Source organism: Tasmannia lanceolata, unplaced genomic scaffold, assembly GCF_043159265.1.
Source record: "Tasmannia lanceolata isolate RefF3 unplaced genomic scaffold, GAP_Taslan_0.1 ptg000020l, whole genome shotgun sequence".
NCBI classification, from domain to species: domain Eukaryota; kingdom Viridiplantae; phylum Streptophyta; class Magnoliopsida; order Canellales; family Winteraceae; genus Tasmannia; species Tasmannia lanceolata.
The window spans coordinates 2,557,233-2,575,945 of record NW_027518697.1 but is presented as its reverse complement, the minus strand read 5'-3'; the positions used below and the strand labels follow the sequence as shown (position 1 = coordinate 2,575,945).

The window sequence follows — 18,713 nt, the reverse complement described above, 5'->3', positions numbered from 1 at the left end:
CCCGCATTCCTATGGGTCAGCAACCATGTGACCCATACCCAATGTGAGTGGGTCGGGTCGACCCGCGGGTTACCAGTATTTTTTTGCCAAAACAATGTTTTTTTGGGGGGTGATAAATTCACCCCCTTCTATGTATGAATTAAACTCCTAATTTTCAAAATGGACTGTACAGCCTAAACCATAAGATGATCCAAACAGTCCATTTGATGGGCCACAATGTAAATAGATTGTGCCCCAAAAATTATTGCCATAGGATGATCCCAACCGTCTGATCTATAGAAGTTTCCATATTGTGAGTCCCTCTTTAGATCGGAGGGTTAGAATCATCCTATGGTAACGATTTTTTGGGCACAACCTATTTACATCATGGCCCATCAAATGCACGGTTTGGATCATCTTATGCTGTGGGCTGTACCGTCAATTTTGAAAAATAGGGAGTGTATTCATGCTTAATAATGCCCTCTTTTAAAATAAAAATATTAAAAAAATCCAAAAACACTCACGGGTTGACCCCGACCCTACCCATGTTTTTGTGGGTTGGGTGACCCGCAGTTCGATTTTGACGGGTCACTAAAACTCGACCCGTGCCCACAAATTTGCGAGTGGGTAGGGTTGACGTGACGGCACAGGTGGCTTTTGCTAGGTCTACTCAATATATCCTCTGACATCCCTTTAAATACTACTAGACAAAGGCAAACAAGTGGAGCGCATGTATACGAAAACACTGGGAGCGCAGAAATCATTAGGTTTCATTGTTTTATTTTCCGTCGAAAAGCGCTGAATGCCCTTCTCCCCTCTCTCGGTTTTTATTCCTCAAATGGGAAAGAGTCTGAATCTCTATTCCGAGATAGGGATATGATATTTGCCAAAGGGTCCAGGTCTCTATTCATTTTCTTCTTCATTTGAAAGCCAGGTTTCTCTCCAGCTCACAGCTATGAGGTACGATCACTTTCCCTTTGCAGTAGAAAAATCTTAGGCAGTGAGGCAAACTCTATTCTTAGTTTCTTACACCCTATCCTTGAATCAATCCATCATCCTTATCAATTGGGACTGTGACAGACACTGATTAGAAATCCAAATTTCTAACACTAAAATTTTTGACATCTGTTGCACATTATTTGGAGGTTGGCTTGAATTTTGACCAACCATTAAAAATTAAAACACTCAGTCTGGTCCAGACTTCATCAGATGATTTAAATTTAATCCTCTTATGAATTTCCATTATTAATCTTTTGCATTTCTACATTTTATAAGGTTAAGGCTTTATAACCTAATCTACCTTCCCTTTATTTCTCATTTAAACTTATTATCTCTAACTCATTACACAAGGAGTCTTAGATAGGGGCAGTGGATATGAGCCATCGGTATTGTGCACATCTCTCAACTCAACTCAACTCAACTAAGCCTTTCTCCCAAACTAGTTGGCCTCAGCTAATGAATCCTTTAGAAAATTTTCATGAAGAAGGATCTATTCGGCTCAAATTGACTAAGTCTAATCCTGACACTAGTTGAGTTCGTCTACATGGATCATTTTCTTCCATTCTATCCTATTCTGGGTCGTGTTCTCTGTTATGTTCCTAGCTCTCAAGTCTTTCCTCACTGTTTCTACCTAAGTTGTTTTCGGTCTGTTAGGTGTGTTATATTGGTATTGTGCACATCTCAAGAGAAAAAAGAAGAAGCTGTTTCTGTGTGTTAGGTGTGTAGAAAACAGAGAAATACCTTTTCAACTAGGATCAAACACGATGTGCAGCGAAAATGACAAGAAACGGTGCAAAGAAACATATCACACTAGATTTATTTGTTTTGGCTTCGGCCGTGTGCCTACATCTACAGGAGAAGGGTTTTCACTATTTCAGTCTAGGGTTACAAACTTCTCTTCGTCTTGGACAAGAAAACACAAAGAAAACCTAGCTACCCGTAACCCTAACATGTGGCTTAAATATCAATGCCATTACGTCAAGAAAATTAACCGCAACCCTAACAGTTCTACCCGTGTGCGCATCTCGCACATTAGTTTAAAACGCCAGAATACAAGACATCTGCCCAACAAGGTGATCTATCAATGACATCGCAAATGAATTAGCTCAGCCGGAGTGTCTAGGGAATCTTTTGCCCATTTCAGATTCCTAAAATTGGAAGCCGCTATTTAAGGTTTTTTTTTGCTTCCTAATTTCACTGTTTATTCCTCTGTGCACATTTCAGACCTTTGGTTTTTCTTTTCCTTCTTAATAACGTTCACCACTCAGAAGATAAAAAATTGTGGAGTGCAAACTTATAGCTGCAATATTTTTCTGTATTCTCCTGAAACAATAAACTAATATAAAGCCCCTTGAACTGAAATTTCTGATCTGGTCCTTATACTCGCAGCTTGGACACCATCAGAATGGTATAATTAATGCATGTAGAAATAAAAAGAACTATCAATTGAAGGCCTTAGTTATTCATTCAACAGTTATCTTGGCCATTTAGTTGGTAATTACATTGGTTTTGGTATAATTGTATTTTTTTGTTGTTTCAGGCACTCCATGAAAACCCAGCGACATATTCAAGTTCAAACATGTATGATGTTTGGTATTCATTCCATCGTATTCCTAGCTGGCATTGGTACTTGTGCTCATATTCCTTCATTTTCCAGCAAGGTGAGTGAAGCAGAGTGCTTCAATCCTCCATATTATTGATGTGTTGTGCTGGAAGGTTTCTGATTTTAGATGGTTATTCGACTCGTATGATTTACTGTTTCTTTTCTGAAAATACATTGATTCTTCTAAGGAAAGTTCCTTGTTTGTATCGCTTTGTGATAATTGATTGACTCGTATGATGATCCATCATTTTGTTGTTGATTCTGAAAGTAATATGGCAATTGTTGTTGATTTGAAGTTGGTTTTCAAAGAGTGGTTGCTATTCAAGTGAACATTGACTGGCATGTAGGAAAACAGCTTGTTTTATTGGTAACAAACGAAGTTTGTGAACAGGGAGACATAAACCAAAAGTGGGTAAAAAGCTAGAGTAAAATGATTCTTTTACATAAAGTAGTTCTTTTAGCATCAGATGTGCTGCCTTCATAACTTCAAGCCCATCTAAAAGGTTGGAAATCTCACTAAAGATAAGAGAAGGATGCTGAGGGGGTGAAGATGACTCTTATATGGTCCATAAAATGATGTTAGTGATCTCTGTTGATCCATAAACATGATGAATTCATGTCATAGAAACTGCTTCAGCACATCTTGAGAAGGAAAATAGTGTTATGAAGTAGACAAATTTGAGATCAACAGGTAGAAGATTTATCATTAGTGAGGAATAGTTTTCTAGTATAAATTTAACTCAGAGTTTAAAATTGCAACTGCATTCAGTCGTAGCACACCAATTCTTTTCTCCAAAGCTTCCTACTTTTTCTGTTACTTACATTTCTTCAGTGGATTGCCTTCTTCTTTTTTTTCCTGCCTCCTTGCTACTTTTACTTTGTATTTTGTCTTCAATTATTTTTCTCTCCGAACTTTCTTTTTTCTTTATCTTTTCTCCATAGTTTGATGATATTCCTGATTAAATTTCATCTTTCATGGACTGACTTTTTATAGGTCAAAACTTTGTTAACGAAAACATAATACAAGCACTATGTCAATGAGATGTCTGAATTGGGGTCTAGTGGGGCAGATTTATGTTCTTTCCTGGGACTGTCTCCATTGATTGTTGCTTCTTTCTCTATATCTCAGATTCTTCGTAGTTCATACTACTGATTTAGGTGTTCTAAAAACTAAAATATAGATAGAAGTATGGAAATATTTCTTCATTCGGTTCTTACGTTTGATGCAATCTGTTCATTCATTACTTTGGTTGAAAGCTGGCCAAGATATCCAGAAATATTGATGCAGATATTCCCAATTAGTAGTTCTATCATTGATGATTTAATGTGTGGAAAATTTTCTTTAGGACATGTTCCAGCTTGAGAGGATTGAATTCCAGTCCTGGGATTGTCTCCATTTATTATTTTGGTTGAAAGCTGGCCAAGATATCCAGAAATATTGATGCAGATATTCCCAATTAGTAGTTCTATCATCCTTGAAGATTTATTTTGTTTTTTTAAGATCTAATGCAGTCCTAATGGGTCGAATCATGCAATTCAGTCCTCTAGCATCCTGCCTTGAAAGTGATTAATGATTGACCTTTCCAATATCTCAAGACCAACTTAACCATGCCACCTATTTCGTACTAAGATCTAATTTTAAACATAAATCTCTAGTCTGTAAAGTGTAATAGTTAATTTGGCGTTCCACTCATCAATTGTGCTGTGTGAGATTGAGTTTGCACTTTTTTGTGCATTATTGATGTGTTTTATTTAACTTCTGATAAATATGTTTAGGGATACATTTGCATTTAGTGGCGTGATGCCTAATTTTATTGATGTGTTTGCATTAAGGACAAACACCAACTTAACCATGCCTACCTATTTTGTACTAAGATCTAATTTTAAATAAAGTGTAATCATTCATTTGGTGGTCCACTCATCAATTGTGCGGTGCTAGATTGAGTTTGCACTTTTTTGTGCATTTTAGTTGTGTTTTATTTAACTTCTGATAAATATGTTAGGAATATATTTGCATTAAGTGGCCTGATGTCCCCAAGAGGTGCCTAAGGGGTTTTTGCCATGAAACTTGATTGTCATTTAATTTGACCAGTTTCCATTTTGTTTACATGATTTTAATGCAAGATAATAAGGTCTGGTCTTTTCTTCTTTATTTTCAGGTGGGCATGTGTAATTTGGGTGTGGATCATGAAAAAAAGAGCAATCAAAATATCAATGCCTGTTTTCCATCCTCTCACAAGTATCTTCTCAAATCCTACTTTGAGAAACACGAGAACCTACTCGATTCCGATTTTCAAGGTTTTCTGTCACAAGAGTTCTGTTCTCTTGGCTCATGTAAAGGGCTGGTACATAATTTGAGTTCCATGCTTAGAATATCACTACTGCAACAACATCTGATTGGCGAAGGTTCTCATCGCCGTTTGGTTTCTTCCGTGAAATTTGATATCCTCTCAGATGCCATATACGAGCAAGCTTCACATGATTGTAAAGTAGTGGTTATTGAAAGACTGCCATTGGGGGTCTTTGCTGACCCATTTGAGCTACAGCATCTTGTTCAGCGTGATGGTAGGGAATCCTCTCTCTCTCTCTCTCTCTCTCTCTCTCTCTCTCTCTCTCTCTCTCTCTCTCTCTCTCTCTCTCTCTCTCTCTCATACTTTGAAAGCAAGATCAATGGCTTGCCTTTTAATTTTATCTTGGCATGGATTTATGTATTGCAGTGTTTGTTGATGCTGCTGTTTTTGGAGACACGAATCTTGAATTACCTTCAGCCCTTTCCAAACGATCTGCTGTTGAGGTTCACATGAATATCAGTCACAATGTTTTATCAATGCACAACAAAGCACTGGACATTGCTGTAGAAGTGCCATTGCATGCAAGGTATCCGGTAAGTTTGAAATTTGGAAAGTTAAAAAAAAAAAAAACCAATGTTTTCTGTAATGGCCCAATGGATATAACATGAATCAGTTCTTTGGTTTGTGTCATTTGAACTGGTTAACTTGTTTGTATTGTCTTAACCAAAACTTCTATAAGTAATTTACATCTTTTTTTTTGCAGCCACTTGATCAAAGTGGTTATTCAAGGGTTGAGATGAGCTTGCCCGACTTGTTGATGCGTTGCAGAGTAGAAAAATCGCAAGAGGAATTTCTGTGGATGCCGATTGCTTGGGATGGCGACTCCATGAATACAGACATTGCTGTGTGGCAAATACCTTGCGGAAACAGGGTACATGCAGGAGTTGTATCTGCTGTTACTTTTGTTTCAGCTATAGTCTCTGCTCTTTCTATTGTTTTTTCAGCTATATTGTATTCTTCACCTACCCATCATCTTATTAAGAACTCTCAGTGATTGTTGTTATTAATTTATTGATCTTGTTTCTCTTACATTTGATTTGATCTTTTTTTTTTGGGTTAAATCAAGCATTTATAGAAGAAGAATTATATGAAGATCATGCTGTTACATTTGCTAATTCGTGGTTACTTTGGTGGCCCGAACTATCTATCATGTGGCCCCACTTCATAGGTAGGTCATTCGAGTTAGAGATTCTCAGTATTGTACTAAGTGACCAGTGTTTCAAAATGCGAATGTGAATGCGGGGCCTGGTAAATCACTAAATCCTAGTTGACTTGACATAGCATGATCCAGTAATTGGTCGTGCGGTTCTCAGTTGATGCAAGTAGAGCTAAAAGAGTTTAGATTGACTCTGTAGCAAAATGTGGACTTAGACAAGAACTCGGCCAAAGTAAAAGGGTGTCAACGATGATGCAGGGGGAGTTTTGAAACTATGCGTCTGACTATATGCTCCGATGACCTAGCTCCATTTTGGTGGGATTTACCTTGGCTGGGGACTGGTACAAATGTAAAGTCAGGGATGAACCCATCAAATGGCTTTTGCTTGTTCACTGGGCACTGTTGACTAGAGGCAAGCTCCAGTATAATACGACCTCATCGTAATACAACAAGGCACCTTTTCATAGTGGGTCCCAAGTAATTGTCAATATGGATCTCCCATGGCCCCAAGTTTACGTCAATCATGCAATCCTTACGTCCAATAATTCATAGGTAAAAACTACATATATATTAACAGTATGAAACATAATGGTCCATATTTTAAATACACAGGATTGTGTGCTAGGGTTGCATGATTAGTGTGAACTTATATGGGTCATCAGAGATCCAAAGCAAGACCTATTGAACGGATGGATTGAATCAATCAAATGTGGGACCCACTATGCTGTAGTGGGGACACCTCATCATATTACAGTTATCGCCCTTGATATTTGATCCAACAACGGGCCGACTTTATAAGAGGCAGTCACTGGATCAAACACACAGTAGCTCCCTCCTGAAACAAATACTCCATGATCGTATACCAGAAATCAATGGCACCATCCTTATTACGAGATTCCAGTACAGATTTCTAAAGTATTCTTCTTTTTCCCAACGACCGTCTCTACAAGGGCTGGTATCTTCTGTGAAATCATCAGATATCAGTCTATTCGGTTAACACCGATTGCTTTATGGGGTTTAATAGTTATCAAACATAGATCCAGTAAACAGCCGTCTACAAGTGTATGACTTAAAGAAATTTTCACTAATATTGGATCACTTTCATTAACAAAAACAGGTGTGCATAAATAAGCACTTACAAATAAACAAGGAAAGTGATAGTGATAAGATAAAAGATCAAGATAAGGATTATCTTATCTACCTAATCAAGCTAGATAACCTAATCTCGCCCTCTAATGATCCAATGGTTAGATCTTACCATATATGACCTGATATATCTCAACACCAAGTCTCAATAGCTTTTGAGACAACAAATGTGACAATTCCTTGCTCCCTTAACAAAATTTCAGATCACTTTTCTGCTGGGTAAGCTACATTGGCAACATGGGCTTTCATGTTCTACGACTCGGGCCGAATGGGCCGAAGAGTGATTTACACTGTACTGCAAGACCAGTGGATTACATTTGGAGAGTTCAGATCAACATGCTGTACTGGTCCTAGTTGCTGCTAGACCAGTGGATTACATTTGGAGAGTTCAGATCAATATGTTTTGCTTCTTGAAATGGATCGCAATCTTTCTATGGCCGATGGTGATACATTTCTCATATGCTGCACTCCATAGGCTGCCGTGGATGCTACTGTTGTTGAAGCTACCAACCAACTGTTAAATTAAAAGGACAGACTCTCAGCCCATCTATAATTCCAGTTGATTCAAGATCAAATGTAATTAGTAGAATTACCTCAAGTATGTGATGTATGATTGGGTTTCCTCGGTGCCAAATTCTGGTTGGAGAAGCGCAGCAGCAACTAAAACCAATTGGAAGACTGTATTAACCTGTGGCATTCATGAATTCACAAGTGAGAAATGAGAAAAAAAAACCATACATTTCCTGACTGATCACATCCGGAATCACTGAAAAAAAGAAAATTAACAATCATTATCTCGTTGAACTTCCAATCAAGCCGTGACAAATAGCGAAGGAACAAGATGTCATGTTCCTAGAGCTGGACAGTTATGATCGTCTGAACAGTGGGGTCGTGGTTGTCATCTATCCACAGTGGACCCCCATCAGATGACTGGTCCTAATAATTATCAACACACTGGGAAAAGTCAAGCCCATATGAAGTATAGCTATCTAGAGATACAGACTCAAGGTACGATATAATAGTTACTTCTGGGCTTCATCAACGACGTTCTGTGTTACATAGTTATGTAGCGGGCAGCAAATAAAGCATACCTTGCTGATGAGGAGGGGCTCCACCTTTTCTGGCCGGGTTGCATCAAGGTTGATGAAATCAGACCAACTTTTCCACTAATATTAGAATCACAATTAGAATGAATAGATTCTGAAAAGATTTAGATAGAACAATAGTTGTTCCCCAAAAATGTAAAAAATGTAACCTCACCTCCCAGCCCAAGCTAGCAGCTCTTTTATAGACAGCACCAGTGACGAGACCAACATCTCTTACCATAACGAGTCCAACGAGCCAAGCTTCACAATTCCAAAAACTAAATCAGACGATGCCTTGCCAAATATGTTTCAACTACAATTTTCCATAGACCTTAATGCCAAATACATGATATATGTTCATTCCCTTCCCTCCTATACATCAGAGAGTTTATATCATCAAAATCTTATGGCACTAAGTCCAAAGTTCTAGGGTAGGAAGACAGATGCTTTAGGTCATCGGGTTACGACTCATTCAATCTCCCATGAGAATAGCTTACTGGCCCAAAAATACAGTAGAAACTGCTAACAAATTGGGAATAACTAATGATACCAAAGGGGCCTCGAAGGTTGCATGGTGTTCCTCTGAAAATCATTATTACGCATGTGCCAAAAATAAAAGCGAAGACTACTTACGGTCCAAAAGGTCCTTCTCCACCATCGCTAGAGCGACACAGCATATTAGCACCTGTGTCATTGAGATACAAAAGTAATCAAATAGAATGATGTTAATGTTGAGTTTCACATGTAGGCAGCAAAAGAGTTGGATGCTTTTTGAGAAAGGTTGCATTAACAAAAGCGCAAACATGACTTTTATCACCTGTGATACCTAAGAGGGAGAGAACAGTAGAAGTCAAAGACTTCCGATTATTAGTTTGGAGCATAATTTGCATAAAGTTGTGGCTAAGATTTAATCACTACCTTAAAGGATGTACTACCAGGTCTTCTATCTCCATTACAAGACGTATTTATTGAAGGAAAATCCTAGGCGGGTTTGTATAGCAAATGAATGTCTAGATTGAAGAAATCGCGAAGCAGAAACTAGTATACGTTGTAAAGTAGACATGGAGAACGTGTACGGCCATCATGGGATATGCGTGTTTCGAATATATTATTACGATGAGGATGGGATTCAGGGGAAGATGCGAATTAGAGAATGACCTCAACATTAAGAAATGGAGGAGGTGGATTAGAAAACACATTTAGACTGCATCCTCCTTGATCCTAGTAAATAGAAGCCAGGTGGGTTTCTTGCAGAGCACAATGAGAATTAGAGGAGACGCACTAACCCCTTTCTTCTCATGATATGCGGATGGCTTAAGCCTTTTGATAGGTTTGGGGGTGGAATGAGGTTCCATTGAAGGACTTCAAATCAATGGGACCGTATTGATATTTGGTATGGAAGTGCGGACTAACTAAAGATACTCGAGTGAAATTGAGATGGTTTAGGGTGATGAACGAGATGAGAATGTACCTTGCAAAAAGTTCGTTTGTGGAAGGTAAGGTACAAAGAAGAAGATTAAGAAAAATAACGGACATGGTTGGATGTTGGGCCAATAGTCTCTCTGTTTCATATCTTGTCCTTCCACTAGGAATTGGAGTGCACTACAAAGAATTATTGGGACCAAAGGTGGAAAGAATAAAAAAAAAGTTAACATCATGGAAGGAGAGAGTGGCGCTGCTAGCCACAATTTGGGTCCTTTGGAAGGAGAAGAATGCCAGACATTTTAAAAATGCTTTCAAAGGTTCTCACTTAGCATACACAAAAATCATCTCTACCATTATCTTTTGGGTGAGGGTTCTCTCCTGCTTCAAGCTTTACTCTGGATCAGATATTAATAAGTGTTGGAACGATATCTGCTCTAGCTTAGAGAAGTTGAAATCAGCAGCACCTAGATGGACCCCACCTGACACTGCTTGGCTCAAGTTCAACTTTGACGGTTCTAGGCTTGGGTAATCCTGCGCCGTCCGGTGGAACTCCGGCTTAAGAAGTTACTCGGAATGCTGCCAAGAAATCAACATATTCGCTAAAACGATAGGGTCACAAACATAGTAGTTTGGATGTTGCACGAGACAAATTTTATGACGAGATTAGGCATAACATGAGAGGGTATTAAGTTTAGTTCTTTTGAAAAAAATGTTCAACTGCGAGAGTCCCCCTTTCACCATTGTGGATGGTAGTGAGGATACTGGCAACATTATTCAAATGTTTTGACATTTTTTGGGTGCTTCAAAGTCAATGATTGACCTATTTCTATGTGGGCGTAAGGATTGATCGGGCGAAAGAAGGATTTTATTTTTTAATTTTTAAATTTTTTGTGGTGGAGTGGGGGTGGCAGGGTCAACACGGTATGTGTTGTGGTGCTCTGGACCATGTAGATTACAAGGAATAACAGAATCTTTGAAGATATAGAAATACCCATTTGGAAATTGACAATGAAGGTTAAGCTACCATTATTAATTGGGTCTTGACAAGATAAGAGATTTGGCTAGGGAACTTACTCTGTAATTGGAAAGTCATCTCCATGAGTTGATCCTCTTCGGAATGGACTGTTCTAGGTCGTTTGATACTCTAACTTAAATTTTGATGGGATTTCTAGAAATAACCCGGGACTGTTGGACATTGGTGTGGACTTTTTAGGATTCGAATGTGGGATGTTATCAAAGTGTATTACGGATATCTTGGCAAAGTCTTGCCTCCAAACTATCGAGGGAGTAGTAGATCAGCTATATGTGAAGAGCGACTTAGAAATCTGATTGCTTGGGTGCCAAAATTAAGTTCAAGCCCATGGAGATTAGCAACTACAATATTGGAAGTGGCAGATTTTTTTTTTTTTTTTTGAAAGATAACAAATTTTATTCCATAAAGAAAGAAGTACAGAGGGGACAAGTTGTCCCCGAAACTAAGATTACATCCAGAATTTAATTCCCTCCATTGGGAAGAATCACACGAGTTGTTTGTAACTCGACGCCTTCCTTAGCAAGCTGATCCGCGCTACCATTCGCCGAGCGCCTTCTGTGTTTGATTTGCGGGTGAATAATACGTATAAAATCGCGAATAGCATCCATTATCTAGTAAAATCTCCATGGGCCACAACAGCTGCCAGTGGCCCAGGCAATGGTATTTGCCGAATCACCCTCAATCATCAAAGGCCCAAGGTTCTTTTTATCATACCATTGCAGACCAAAGAGAAGCGCTCTCGCCTCCGCCTCATTTGCATCGCATTCCCCCACAGGACCGGAGTATGACATAAGAGTGTTACCTTCGCTATTTCTAATCATTCCTCCAACGGCCCGTCCCGGGTTTCCGAAGGAGCTGCCGTCAAAATTAAGCTTGAACCAGCCGTCAGGTGGAGGTACCCAATTAGGCGTTATCAGTTGACGTGATCTTTTTTCGCCAATCACAGTATTCCAATAACGTAATGCTTTCCCTACCGAGTAAGGTAGTTCATTCTTTGATCGGTTCCACGCAATGATCGACATTTTAATCTTCAAAAGAATGTGCAACCAAGATCTGCTCTTATTTTGAAATATGCGACGATTTCGCTCCAGCCATACATGCCAAATTACCGCATAGGGAATAGCGGTCCACATTGATTCCCTGAGGCATCCAGGAAAAGCTCCACTCCAATGTAAGATGATTTCTGATATACTACTCTGCATAACCCAATGCATCCCGAAGGATTTGAAAATCGCTATCCAAATCCGGAAGGTAAAGGGGCAAACAGCTAGCAAGTGGTCCAAGGATTCCTCGTTATTCCTGCACAGGACACACCAATTAGCAAGATGAAACCCACGTTTTTGTAAACGCTCGCCAGTGTTAATGCATCTATGGACCACGGTCCATGCAAAACTCGTGACCCTCGGGGGTGCAATCTTTTTCCAAACTTTTGATTGCCGGGAGGCCGAACCATACCCGCCCGATATTTTTCGAAAGAAGGATCGCGCAGAAAATGCCCCTTGAGGATCCGGTATCCAGACCCATTCATCTTCAGTGTTTGGCGATAGGTAGCACTCATATAGTTCCTTAAGCAATGATGTGAATATGGGAATTTCGTCATCCTTAAGATGGCGACAAAGCCTTATATCCCACACCTGATTTCCTATTCCAACACCCCGGGATAGATACTCCGATATTCGAGCTTCCGGATTTAGAGCAATCTGGTATAGAGCTAGGTAGGCTTCCTTAAGTGACCTATCCCCTAGCCATAAATCCACCCAAAATCTGACCATATCCCCCTTCCCAACTTTAAATCTCAGATTTGGAGAGAAAAATAACCGTGCGCTTGTGACCGATTTCCAAACACCGGATCCTTCACCCTGTGCTGGGGATCCACTCTCCCATTCACCCCAACCAGATTTCCCTTAAACTATACCAAGAAACATAAATGATAAGGTGGGACAATCTTGCTATGAGAAGGGTTGTTGTTGGCAAAGAAGTAGCTATTAAGATATAGATAAACCTTTTGAGTTTTCTTGAAGAGTAGTGAAATATTGGTGTTTATGATTGTGGGCTCCTTGTTCATATCAAGGCCACCTCGTTCCCCATATCTTTTTAACTTTAACTAGCTAATAATATTTTCATCGTTAGTTTTCAAAACAAAAGGCTAATGAGTGGGATGAACAAACCTACTAGCTTGAACAGGAAGAGTTCTAACCTTATCAGCAAGGGGATCGAGATATGATCCTACAACTGAATTAATGCCCATCTTCCTAGCAACAAAGCCATCTAGCTACACAAAGAGATACAGACAAAAAATTAGGATTTCATTTTGTAGACTTTAAAAACATGCCATTGTGCTACTGACAAACAAATGTGGATCACTTACCCAGTCAGTTGCTCCAGAGATGGCCAACCCCACAAATGCAGGAAGATACCATTCATTTATGATCATCCTACAACAGATTTCTAGTTAATGATAATCATGCACAAATCCAGCATCCTCAATTCCTCATACATGAGAAAATAATGTCTTCTAAGGATATATAAATTAAGGAGTCATATAGAGTTACATTTGTAAAACAAGGACATCCAGGGAAATTGTATGGACACCTCGGGTCCTAAAAATTTCTCCACGCCAAGCACAAAAGTTTACAATGTATTCAAGACAAAACATTAACTTATCTTTCACCATGCAACTGCTCAATTCTTTCCTTTTTTCCGCTTATTTATTCAAGGCTATTTTGATCAACTCAAATTTCCCTTGATGGATGCGGGAAGCTTATTGAGGTAATATAAATAGGAAAACTGGACGATAGAACCTTCGGGGAGTTGGCTTTAGATATCTACGGTAGAGATTGACTCCATGTGTTGGCAGAGATTTTGGAAAAGAGTGGTTCATCCCAATATTTCTAGGCTTAGAAGAGGATTGCAATGTAAACCAGTTTAGAAATCTGGCTCTTTGATCCTCAACTAACAGTCATTGCCTTTAAGCTGAAATTCACAGAAGCAATAGGGCAACAATGGAGTTTTATGTGGTGTATGTCAACCATGACATTGCTGTACTGGTTCTTTCAATGAGAAAAATACTAAAGGGGTAAATTAGGTAGTCAGGCAAAGGTTTTGGATTCATTATCCAGTGAATTGAAAGGGACCAACCCTACACATATAGATACCCACTGCCCTAAAGGTTGGTTGGCGAAATATACAGTTAATCCCAGAAACCCAAAAGGGCTTCAATGAGTTCGCATGCCTTCTGATTTAAACCAATTTAGATCTTCCCTCTTAATGACAGAATATTTCAATATAGAAAGCTATCATTGACAGGTGCAGGATTCAATTGATCCGCTGCATAACTCGTCCATTCCTGACAGGAGGGTTTGAGTATAGGAGTTCTTTATCTATAAAGGCTACCATTCAGGCCTTAACCCCTAAGGCAGGCCTACTACCATAGTAGTAGCGTGGCGGATACAAAAAGAATATATGGAACCATTTACAGCATTCATTTGTTTGGGTAAAGCAGAAGCCTACTGAAGCATGTAACTTGTAAGCAATTTTCTTTCATAGTAATAATGGATAAAAACAATAGAAATATATCAAGGGAAAAACAGAGAGAGACCATCCAAGAAATGGACCGGAAACCAATCTGCTCATCGAAATCAAATTTGGAAGATTCAGAAATCCCTCTGAAACTCCGACTCCAATAACGCCGACTTTGCCACCACCACTGGATTCCTTCTCTTCATTTTCCAACTCTCGAGGCGATTTCCTCAATCCAAACCCTAATTTAAATGGAAAACTTCTATTTCGGAGCAAATTCAAGGCTTCCGCATTTCTTAAAACGAAATCCCCATGTAAATACAGAGGTGTAGCAGATTGAGAAAGCTTCCATGCAGGAGAAGATAGAAAAAGAGGCCCTGAGAATGGAATCCATTTGTAGAAAGGCGAGAAGAATCTTGTGTGAGAGGAAGTGAAGCAGAGAGGGATTGAAAAAGAGTTTGAAGAAGCGCAGGAAAGAGAGGGGGAGAATATGGAGAGAGGAGTAGGAGAAGCAAAGGGAAATGGAGATGCAGAGGCGTGACTGTGGAGAAGAAGAGATAGAGGGTTAGGTTTTCGAATGAGAGTTTTGAGTGAGCTGAAAACCGCCATTAACAGAGAAACATGCTAGACTAGAGATTGAGGAGAAAGAGTTTGGCAACAGAATAGCATTTGGAAAACTCACATCAAAGCATCAATTTTCATGTTTTTTAAGCAGAATGACGATTGGATAAAGGGCGGCTCAATGCACGAGGCTCCCGCCACTGCAGGGTCTGGGGAGGGCTAGATGTACGCAGCCTTACTCCTGCTTTGCACAGAGGTTGTTTCCGTGACTCGAACCCGTGAACTCAAAAAATTGGATGTGACGATGGGAAGTGACAAAAAAATGAATTCTGGGTTAATTGCAATTCTGGGATTTATGTCTCATTACTCTTTGATAAGAATGCATGAATGCCTCAATTGTGTGCGACCTGCCAAACAAAACAGATCAGACAAATCAAATGTGGGTCCCTCTATGGCAAATTAGTCCAACACAATAAGCACAATACTTAATAAACTGTTCTATAATATCACAAATTGACAAAATCTAAGTTTTTTTAAAATATCACAACTCAACTGATTGTCATATGAGGGATTGTAAACTGAACACCCAAAACCAAAGGCGAAGGCCCCCAAACTATGTTACATGGTCATTATTTGTTATTGATTTTTGAAATGGCCATCATATGCACATTCCCTTGTTTTCAACGTTTGATATTGGATTGAGAGCTCTAACACCGAAAACGCAAAATCAGTTGCAACATTGTATTTTCAATGATATGAGATCCAAAGGAATAAGGCTCCCAGCTTAGAGAATACATACGGACCAAAAGGATAGTACTATCTTTCCCAGCCTAAAATAGTTGAAGCATTTTATCAACTTACATTACATGACACTTTCCTTCATTGTGACCATATAGAAGAGTGGCAACAAAAAAAAAACAGCTTGAAAGAAAATAAATTTAGAAAGACTGTTTGCTATTTTGAAGTAAATTGCTTGCTATTTTGTATACATTCCAGTAAAAGGTATTGTCCTAGACTACAATGGTCCAGTCGGGGGTGGAAGGCGACTTGCTAATGATCGAATAGAGAAGGTGGGTCATGCCGACACCTACCATAGCCTTTTCTCTTTTGTTAATGAAATCTGCTACCGTTCAAAAAAAAAAAAAGGATATTGTCCTAGACTACAATGGTGCTATCTTTTTTAGTGGGAATGGCTGAACTGAAGCTATAGGGATAAAGGATCGTTTGAGAAAAATGATTTTGTCCTTTGGAATAGAAATTGCAACTGAAAAAAATTGAAATAGAAATAAATCCAGTCTACGAAAGGAATACTACTTAGAGAAATCAAATGTGAATAGAATACTGTTGCTATCAGGAGATACTGATCCTCCAGATAATAAAATCTCTACAGTCACAGTATATTTGTTGTGATTTGTGAACTTCACGCCGAACAAGATATTGCATCTAATGTAGTTAGATTGCCAGTGAGTGAATACAACTTTTTGGCCATGGAGTCATCTCCTCATGTTGTATAAATCTAAAAAAAGCATTTTAAATGTCATTTTTTCCAGATCATTAGAATGACTTCATGTGCATATCAATCAATGGAATTTGAATATTTTATATGTAACAAATCCCAAGTAGTCATCAATACTTGGCTATTAATAGTTTCTTGTAACATCAAATGATAATAGAGCACTGAGAGCTCTAACACCCAAAATGCAAAATCAATTGCAACAGAAGCATCAAAGAAGGTATCAAAATCTTATAGATGCAACGAAATAAATAAGTAGGCTATCAAATAAATTTAAAACCGATTGGAAAATGAAAGGAGTCCAAAAATCGAGAAAAAAAAAAAACAAATAGAAGTAAGAGAAAATCCCAATCCAAAAATTGGGGATAGAAACCCGAAATTTCAATTTAGATTCGAGAAAACCCTCTCCTTTATTTCCAGTTTCCAGACAAGAAAGAAACCCTAGAAACGAGTTTTCGTTGGATGTGTTTTGTCTGAAATCTTAAACGTGGAAGTAAATGAAAATCGGATGGTAAAAGCAAACTACAAAAATCAGGGACTTAGATGATCCGAATCGGCAATGAAACCCGAAAATCTAATCGAATCGGACATATACAAACCCTAACCAAAATCTTTGCTTGAGATAAAGAGAGATGTAGAAAATGAAGAGAAATAAAATGGGGGAAAAGCAAGAGAGAGGAAGACGCATACCTCTTGGTCGAGCGAGAGGGAAGAAGACCGGCTCGAGAGGATTTCTGAGTCTAATAATCGGTTTCGGACTCGCAAACAAATTAGGGTGATGATAAATTCGCACTCCCTGTAGGATGATTCGCTCCCCTCTTTCACTTGAACTGTGGGGTGCGTATAATCGGTTGAGGACTCTACAATCGATTGTCATGATCTAAAACAAACAGGGCCAAAGTCCAAAGCAGATTAACAATCAATTATCAAAATCCAAAACATTAATTATAAAATCCAAGACTTCAGCTATCCAAACACTACTTTCAAGTTAAAAGTTAAAACCAAGGTTTTACTAACTTCAGTTTTCCAAACACTACTTTCAAGTTAAAACCAAGATTTTACAATCCACGAGGATCTATATATGAGATTTTCTATGGTTTACAATCTTCAAAAGCTCTTTTATTTATAACCATCCAGTGTACATACAAGAGGACCCTAATTGAAATTAAACTCGGCCCAGTCTTTTACAAAAAGGATTGAGCTGAGTAAAGAATGAGGATCCTATGTATTTGCATATAATCAATATGTACATACCTTACCTATACATACAGGACATAAATACAAGATAAGATCTTAGACTAAATAACTCAATGCTTCTATTGTTACAAGATAAGATCTTAGACTAAATAACTCAATGCTTCTATTGTTGGACCCTAATTAATCCTATGGATCCTCAGGTTGCATTATGGTTGAGGACTTGGCAACCCAACCCGACTCGAACCTTACCTCCAACCTCTAATTTTATTGTGGTTTTCTTAGGATGCAACCCGACTAGATTTGAAAAAAAAAAAAAAAAAAACAAGTTAGATGGGTTGGGTTTGGGTTGAGAGATTTAGAGGTAGGTCGCGCTAGGATTGACCGTCCTCAACCCGAAGCTCAAGTTGGGTCAAGTTAGGGTGAGGGAATGCTATCACGGGGTTGGGCTAGGGTGGGCCTCAACTCAATGCAACAAGACCTGAGTTGCACCCTGAGTTTTCTGTTGTAATACAGAAAAATCTGCGCTTATCTAAGGAATAGAGGTTCTGTATATGTTAATGTGATATTTAGATAATTTTGAAGTCATGCCTCACCCCTGTTCAATGTCTTCCCCAACACTCTACTCTAAAGTATTCAACAAGAACTAGAAAAGGAAATCAGATTCTGGCAAAATATGATACTTTGAGCAGTCACTTGACTTAAATGTCTTTCGGATTGTTTCACCTCGTCCTAACTTACAGGCATTGCCCAAAAATCAGCTTTTCACTCCTTTGTGAAGGGTTGAAATTAAAAAACATGTTTTAGTGAAAAAAATATAACCCATCAGAATTTAATAGAAAGTTTTAACCTTTTATTTAGTAGGTTGAAAGTTTTACCCTTGTCAGTACATAAATGACAATACGGCGAAATTCGGGTGCATGATAAAAATCAGGTGCCATACATTTGTAATTGGCCAACCGTTCAAACTGGATTGAGTGGGTTGTTTGTGAACATTACCCTATTTGGTTCCCAAGACCATAGAAGGAAATATAGGAGATTGGTGGATTATCAAACTCCATTCCATGTTTGGTTGCCAATAGTGCATTTGAGTTCCATTTGACTCCCCAACAGGCTCTAGATGTCATTATTGTTTTTTTCCACACTTGG

The 18,713-nt window shown here is 38.7% G+C and overlaps 2 protein-coding genes across 3 annotated transcripts; one reads left to right on the top strand and one right to left on the bottom strand.

Moving 5' to 3' along the window:
- Nucleotides 1-699: 699 nt before the first annotated feature.
- LOC143854510 (uncharacterized) lies at nt 700-5,961 on the top strand. Its single transcript, XM_077364510.1, has 5 exons — nt 700-939; nt 2,519-2,639; nt 4,741-5,146; nt 5,299-5,465; nt 5,636-5,961. The coding sequence occupies exons 1-5, from the start codon at nt 935-937 to the stop codon at nt 5,924-5,926; spliced, it is 990 nt and encodes a 329-aa protein (XP_077220625.1). The 5' UTR covers nt 700-934; the 3' UTR covers nt 5,927-5,961.
- A 1,196-nt stretch (nt 5,962-7,157) lies between these two features.
- Nucleotides 7,158-17,115, bottom strand: CLS (cardiolipin synthase). Of its 2 annotated transcripts, none has more exons than XM_077364007.1 (9): nt 17,061-17,100; nt 14,376-15,264; nt 13,146-13,212; nt 12,975-13,049; nt 8,953-9,004; nt 8,495-8,580; nt 8,326-8,400; nt 7,828-7,922; nt 7,158-7,748 (listed from the first exon to the last, which is right to left on the bottom strand). In XM_077364007.1, the coding sequence occupies exons 2-9, from the start codon at nt 14,903-14,905 to the stop codon at nt 7,628-7,630; spliced, it is 1,101 nt and encodes a 366-aa protein (XP_077220122.1). In that variant the 5' UTR covers nt 14,906-15,264; nt 17,061-17,100; the 3' UTR covers nt 7,158-7,627. The 2 variants fall into 2 exon arrangements, 1 of the variants encoding a protein (XP_077220122.1); XR_013237445.1 differs by having other exon boundaries at nt 7,692-7,748; nt 7,828-8,170; nt 17,061-17,115.
- Between the last annotated feature and the right edge of the window lie 1,598 nt (nt 17,116-18,713).

Excerpts from the sequence above, each read along its gene's own strand:
- LOC143854510 (XM_077364510.1), top strand. Across the intron at positions 2,640-4,740 it reads TTCCTTCATTTTCCAGCAAG|GTGGGCATGTGTAATTTGGG; the intron begins GTGAGTGAAGCA and ends CTTTATTTTCAG. Across the intron at positions 5,147-5,298 it reads GCATCTTGTTCAGCGTGATG|TGTTTGTTGATGCTGCTGTT; the intron begins GTAGGGAATCCT and ends TATGTATTGCAG.
- CLS (XM_077364007.1), bottom strand. The coding sequence starts at position 14,905 with ATGGCGGTTTTCAGCTCACTCAAAACTCTCATTCGAAAACCTAACCCT. Across the intron at positions 8,581-8,952 it reads GGAGAAGGACCTTTTGGACC|CTTGGCTCGTTGGACTCGTT; the intron begins GTAAGTAGTCTT and ends GGAATTGTGAAG. Across the intron at positions 8,401-8,494 it reads CTGCTAGCTTGGGCTGGGAG|TGGAAAAGTTGGTCTGATTT; the intron begins GTGAGGTTACAT and ends TTCTAATATTAG.